This window comes from Mus pahari, chromosome 7, assembly GCF_900095145.1.
Source record: "Mus pahari chromosome 7, PAHARI_EIJ_v1.1, whole genome shotgun sequence".
In the NCBI taxonomy this organism is placed as follows: domain Eukaryota; kingdom Metazoa; phylum Chordata; class Mammalia; order Rodentia; family Muridae; genus Mus; species Mus pahari.
This window is the reverse complement of record NC_034596.1, coordinates 34,660,700-34,667,210: the sequence shown is the minus strand read 5'-3', so window position 1 is coordinate 34,667,210 and position 6,511 is coordinate 34,660,700. Positions and strand designations below refer to the sequence as shown.

Here is a 6,511-nt window from a genome sequence, read left to right as displayed (position 1 = left end):
AAACCAGTAAATTTAGCATTATATGCTAAAATTACTGTAGTCTGTACTTTTGAAATAAATGATAGTTACTAAGGTGATAATAAAGTTGTGTATGGCTTATCAAATTGGATAACTGAGTTAACTGTTTAAAAAAATACTCAAAGTATAAACAGCAATTCACACACAGCACTTTAAAAAAAAGATAATAACTAAAATCTGTTCTTTCTGCTGATTTTTTATTTTTACTTCACTGAAAGAGATTGTACCCCAGCCCCTTCCAACTGACTGCCAACATTTCCTTTTCTTTTAGCATTAAATACCTCACAGTGAGCAAGTGCATCGTCAGTATAACACAGCCGGATATAGACTGGCAAATTGAATGTGAGCATGAAAATTAGGTGCAAACATTGGTTCAGTGGAGACTGTTGGAAGTCTTGTTTGTGGGCTTACGTTATTCCTGGGCCCTGCTTAATCAGAATTTGCCCTTGTTTTTCTTCACTGAGATGTCCACTCCGAGTTTGGTTAGTTAGTGAAAGACACTCTTCTTGGGTTTGAAACCACTGTCAGGACAAGTTTCTGTGACCAAGCAAATAAAACCGGGGTATGAAATCACACATCTTGGTATAGTGATATAATTGTGAATGTCCTGTGCATTGATATGGTATATTGTAAAACAGTTTAAGAATGGAGTATAAATCAGTTGTAAAATAGCATTTGCTTATCGCTAATGCAACAGTTAATATTATTTTGTAACCTGGAGCTCTTTGCTTGCTTCTGTGTTCCCCTCTGATAGTATTCTGTATATACCGGTGATGCTCAAACTTGTGACTACCAAACAGGAATGACTCAGCTTGTAGGAGGACTCCTTCGCCCTCCTTGCACATCAGCTAAGGGGAAAGACAGCCTCTGACTGTTCTCTTGCAGAGCCAGGATCAAGCTGTTGTGTTGCTTCATCTAACAGTGTGTCAAACTGAGAAAACTAGAAAATGGGCTGGGAACTTTTCGTTTTGTGATTTGGGATCATGTAAGAGTGTTCAAAGTTCCCTAAGGTAAGATCCTTTCCCCATTGCTGTTCCTTTCCTCTCTAACTTAGCTGCACTATGGAGTTGCCTTAAAAACTGAGTTCCAGCAGGGCGTGGTGGTGCACACCTTTAATCCCAGCACTTGGGAGGCAGAGGCAGGTGGATTTCTGAGTTCGAGGCCAGCTTGGTCTACAAAGTGAGTTCCAGGACAGCCAGGGCTATACAGAGAAACCCTGTCTCGAAAAACAAACAAACAAGCAAACAAAAAAACTCTGAGTTCCATCCCCACCTCACCCTGGGAACTTCTGAGAAAACTCTGATGGAAGCCTTTCAAGAGCCCCTCCCACCCAGACGTTAAAAATGGATCTGCTCCTTACAATTCACCCTTGGACCACCCATCCTTCCAGTCTGCCTCAATTTCTACAGATGTGGCTGCTCCATGCCTCTTCCCTTCCAGTCCTGCCTCTTCATGCAAATCATCTTAGGAAAACTTGAATGTGACTGGAGGGGGTGGGGGAGGGTCATTTTCTGGGTCTCTGATTTAGCTCAGGAGTGGAATCCAGGCTTAGTACTTACTGGGACCTAATAAGTTCGATCCCCAGCAACAACGGAAAGCAGTGATTACACGTATAACTTTATTTTACAATGTCTGCAAGCATGTACCTTTTTATACATGTCAGAGGCAAGTACAACAGCGTTGAGCAGTGTTTATGTTTATTAAAGGAAACCAATGGCATTGAAGGTCAAGCTGCCGTCTGATTTCATGGACTAAATAATAAAGTATCACATACTTCAGCTTTACAGAGAACCTCACTAATGACAAAGTGGATAATGAACCGTGCAATATATAAGGAGACTAAAATATTTATTTTACATATCTACAACAGGTATTTTCATATTTCTAGACCAACCACAAATCATATTGGGAAATATTTAGGTACATGAAAAAGCTTCAAAACATGAAAAAAATTAACATTTTGAAAAAAATCACATGCGAGAGCTCATTAAATAACAACATTGACAAATAAATAACCGGCTTTACCTATTAGCTGCTGCCATGAATTGCTGGCATTCCACTCCCAGAGAGGTCAACATTCGGGGGGATAATTTCACACTGAGACTGGAAAATGCCACCGGGCTTATTTTTGAAGTGAAATGTCACAAGGTTTGTCTCTCTTTCAAAGCTAACCCCTGGCTGTCAAACTATTCCCATAAAAACGACTGGAAAAGCCCCTTTCTGAAATGTTCTGTGAAGATACATTTTTTTCGATGAACTTCTCCGGTTCGGAGGGATTTAGTTTGGGAAGGGTTAAGGGTGGGCTAGGGAATGGAGCATTTTTTTAAACTGTAACAGGATGCAGCATCAGGTGCTTTTAAAGAAATGACTGGGGTGGGGGGAGGGGATGGAAACTACAGGATGCCTGGCTTTCACTGCAAACTACTCATTACATCTTGAGACACTTGCAAAGGAAAAGCTAGTCCCAGAGAAGGACAGCCTGCTGGGCTTGATCAAAGCAGAAAGCATATACTTTCAAGTGAGGAAAGAGCAATGGCAGGCTCGAGAGTGTCTTCCAAGCAATCAAATCTGGGTAGCAGATGCTTTCTAGTCAGTCCAGGTCTAGCTCAGACTATGCTTGCTGGATTTGCTGGCTCTCTTCCGCTCTCTGTGGTGCTGGGCGGGCTTGGCGGGCGACACGCTTTCAAAGTTGTGGCTGGACTCGTTGTGCTGCCGGGTGTACCTCTTGCACTTGCACGCCGTGACCACGGTGATTTTGTAGGTGCGCGTGCTGCCGTCCTGACACTGCAGCTGGATCCTCTGGGTGCGCGTCTTGTCGTTGACACACCGCCACTCCTGGGAGCTCCTCCGGCTCCAGTACTTTGTTCCATAGCCTCCTCCGATCCAGTTGGGAAGCACCGGCAGGGGCAAGCACTCTCCCGCGCACACCAGCTCCTTCAGAGGGCTGATGCTGGTGCACTGGCCGTCCGAAATGTATTTGGTGGACCGCAGTTCCCTGCAGCCCACTTGAACTCGACCTGCAGGAAACAGGACAGAACTGCATCAGAGACAGAAAGCAACTGAAGGTGTTTGGGTTGTGCTCTTGTTTAAAGTAATTTGCAGTGACTATGTCTGTAATATGTATATCATATGATATCCAAACTGCAATGTACTTTATTTTCACAATGCAAGTCTGCGGGAGGGTTGGAAGACACTTTCATCATAATGGTAAGGCTACATAAAGGCTGTGGCTTTGGGGAGGGGAGAGAGAGCTAGAGAGGGAGACAGCAAGGAAGAGAATCCTTTCTTTTTTATGTGTTTCAATATCTGATTGTTTATTAAAGTATTGAAAAGCCACATTCTCTTAGTCTCATTCCCAATAATGGTTCCACCCCTGTAAATATTCACTCTTCAAAGAGTACACTTTAATGTACTCATTCTCATGGATCACATTGGTTAATGACTGCAAGTGCTTTTAATTAAGTTTTTCAAAAATCTCTTGAGAAAATGTGGAATGTATTTAAATATTGTGTACAGTGAATATGCATGCTGCAATATTTTGTTTCAATGATAGGATTCAGCTGCGTGGTCACACATGCATATGGGTAGAGCCAATGACATTTTGCATATCAAACTTAATAACTATATTCTAAACATAAATTCACAAGCTGTGTTTTAAAAATATAAGCAGCAAAATGTTTGAAATGCAAAATGCCACCACAATTCAATATTTAAAGAATATAAAAGCCCCTAAATTAGGAACGTATGGTTGCCATAACAACTTGGCTACATTTCCATGAATTTTACAGCAGAAAAAATACCTAACATGTCTGATTTACAACTGTACAAGGAACCACGGTGTTCATTTCCTGAATATCAGGCATGGAAAACTTTGTGTTTTAATTATTTGGATTTGATAAGTATGTTCTCTAGTTGGCTGTTTCTGGTCACGTGCCTCGTGTAACTAAAATAAAATTCATCTCAAAATACTTCAATATTTCTTGTTACTTTGATATCTAAATCCTTTGTTATCTAAATGAGAATTGTTTATGACACACTTGGAAAGAAATCAAGGCTTATTAACCAGGAAAGAGGGGAAAGGCTTAACAACATAGGCAGATGGGGTGCCAAGCCAAAACTAATAAAACCTATTGAAATTGTTCTTCTGACTCCTGAGAATTTTCTCAAAGTGGACAGTGAGTCAGAAGTTTTGCTCCAATTCCTGAACATCTACTTTAAGGGTCATAGCCTAAAGGAAGTGTGTAGCATATGCCTGCATATGTCTGTTCATACAGAGCTAAAGTTAGAGACGGGGATGAAAGGGTTAACGGTTTGACTGGACAATGAGCTAGGCTTGCCTGCTTTTGATTCCAGCTCACCTTCCTACAGCTGCCTTAGGAATGTACCTGGAAACAGCCAGCAATAATTTTGACTCTTCCTGGCTTTTTGTTCCTGCATGTGTACGGTTGGGCATTTTTTGTGGTGACATTTCTCACATTGACAATGAATACCCACCACACTGTTCAGTAACCCAGTACTGGTCAGACACTTTCTATGCTCTGAAATCATCTACATGCAAGTAAAATGCTTTAGTCATCTATGGTATGACTTTTCAAAGGTCAAAACTCTTTTGCGTAGTTGGATGGAGTTTAGGGTGGAGGGGCAGAGATTTGTGTAAGGTTTCCACTCTTTCTCTGCCTTTCTTCACACTGGTTACTAACAGGAAATCTTTTAAAGGAAGAGAGTAAAGCAAAAGTTAGAGGAAGAAATTTGAACCCCTCTAACTAGTAGTCACTTGGCATGTATGTCAATTAAGCAAACAGAAAAGGGTAAAGAAGTACTCCCTGTGCCAAACATTAGCATACTATTATGTAAAATCTCCTGTTACAAAATATACTCAGTCTTTCACAGAAACATGCAACTCCCTCAGTTTGACCTGTTGAATAGAGAACAATTTAGAAAACCATGATGCTCCAACATTTTGTAGTATAGACCTGTTTAACAGTGGACATCATGTCTTTACACCCCTCCAAACAAGACATATTTTAGACATCTGTGTGAGCAATTCCATATTTCCTGAAAGCTTCCTTTCATCCTTTGTGCATCCTATACATAGTTCCTGTTAGTTACCTTTAGACACTTCACCAGATTTGTGCATGATCTGAAATTAACAAAGTGTAAGACGACATGGACTTAAACTGCACAGAACCACACTTTAAAGAAATCCCCCCCTTTTTTGCAGAGTTTTTAAAAAGCAGCAGCTCAATACCTAGATACATTTCTTTCTGTGGGCACGGGATAAGCCATGTCTCTGCTTGCATTATCAAGCCACCGGTTTAATTGTATTAACTCTAAAATTACTACCCAGGAAAGAACGCCAGCCTACACATGCGCCAGATTGCTCCCAGATTGTTTTGCAGAAGCGTAGACGGTTCACGTTAGTTTACAGCAAAAGCATTCTACAGGAGTGGGAGCTGATGCTCCCCAAAAGGAAAAAAAAAAATCTGTACAAGTAAAACACACTTACTGTTTCGATCCAGTCCAGTGCTACTGAAATGCCTGCCTCCGTTCCTGGCTTGATTCAGGGTGCTGTTGCTGCTGGGGTGTGCTGGAACAGGTTTAACCACATGAGAATAAAGGATTTCTGTGGCATCATTTTTAAAAGCCAAACAGTTTCTCATCAGGATGCAGAGCAGGGGAATGAGAGAGAGATGAATGGCAGGAGGAAGCATGATGAGTGGAGGATTTGCTTGGCTGAGGAGACACTTAATTCTTTTCCCCCCTGCTTCTGCACTATGGACTGTGGAATCCTTCCCCAAGGTTCCCTTTATATAGCCAGAGGCTTGGCGTTCATTCAGGTGTAAAGTTGTGTAGGGCTTCGGAGTGAAAACACAGAGAAGGGGTGGGATCCCTACTTGACCCTGCAAAAGAATTTTACCAATGGAGAAGACGGGCTGCAGAAGAGGAGGGGCTTGCTACACAAATTGCCTGCGATTTCAGAGTTGGGCTTTACTGGGCTCCGAGCTGAAGCAGGCAAGGCACAGTCTTGCCACAACTGCTACCGCTCCTCAGCCAGGTCCTCTCCGGAGCCTAGGTTCATGGTCAAGTTTAATGGAAGGAAAAGTGGGTTGCTGTTCACTTAAAGAGACACAGTTATTATTTTATTTTATTTTTTTTTTTACACTTTTGTTCTCTATTCCCCTCAGATTAAAGAAAATTTGGGGCCTGAAGGGGCTTCCTCCCCCAAAGTTAGAAGAAGCCATATGCGTTTTCGTAGTGTCAGACTTGAGTAAAAGATCTATTTAGTGAAATATGTTTTGTCTCTTAAGAAGCAAACCTTTTTCCCTCCCTTTTCACATAAAGAGGAAGAAGACACAGAGCTAAAACCTGCCCTCTGGACACACTTAAATAATGCTGCTTTGATCTGCAGGAGCAACTGTACTGCTAGGTAAATTACTGCCAGCGGTCCTCTGTGTGTGTGTGTGTGTGTGTGTGTGTGTGTGTGTGTGTTAGG

General features: G+C 41.8%; 1 protein-coding gene across 1 annotated transcript; it reads right to left on the bottom strand.

Moving 5' to 3' along the window:
• Positions 1 to 2,336: 2,336 nt before the first annotated feature.
• Sostdc1 (sclerostin domain containing 1) lies at positions 2,337 to 5,850 on the bottom strand. Its single transcript, XM_021202126.1, has 2 exons — positions 5,525 to 5,850; positions 2,337 to 3,035 (listed from the first exon to the last, which is right to left on the bottom strand). Exons 1-2 carry the CDS (start codon positions 5,727 to 5,729, stop codon positions 2,620 to 2,622), a joined length of 621 nt encoding a protein of 206 aa, XP_021057785.1. The 5' UTR covers positions 5,730 to 5,850; the 3' UTR covers positions 2,337 to 2,619.
• Between the last annotated feature and the right edge of the window lie 661 nt (positions 5,851 to 6,511).

What these genes read in the sequence shown, in the direction of transcription:
- Sostdc1 (XM_021202126.1), bottom strand. Translation starts at nt 5,729, where the DNA reads ATGCTTCCTCCTGCCATTCATCTCTCTCTCATTCCCCTGCTCTGCATC. An exon ending in CACTGGACTGGATCGAAACA is followed by an intron (nt 3,036 to 5,524) that starts GTAAGTGTGTTT and finishes TGTTTCCTGCAG; the next exon opens with GTCGAGTTCAAGTGGGCTGC.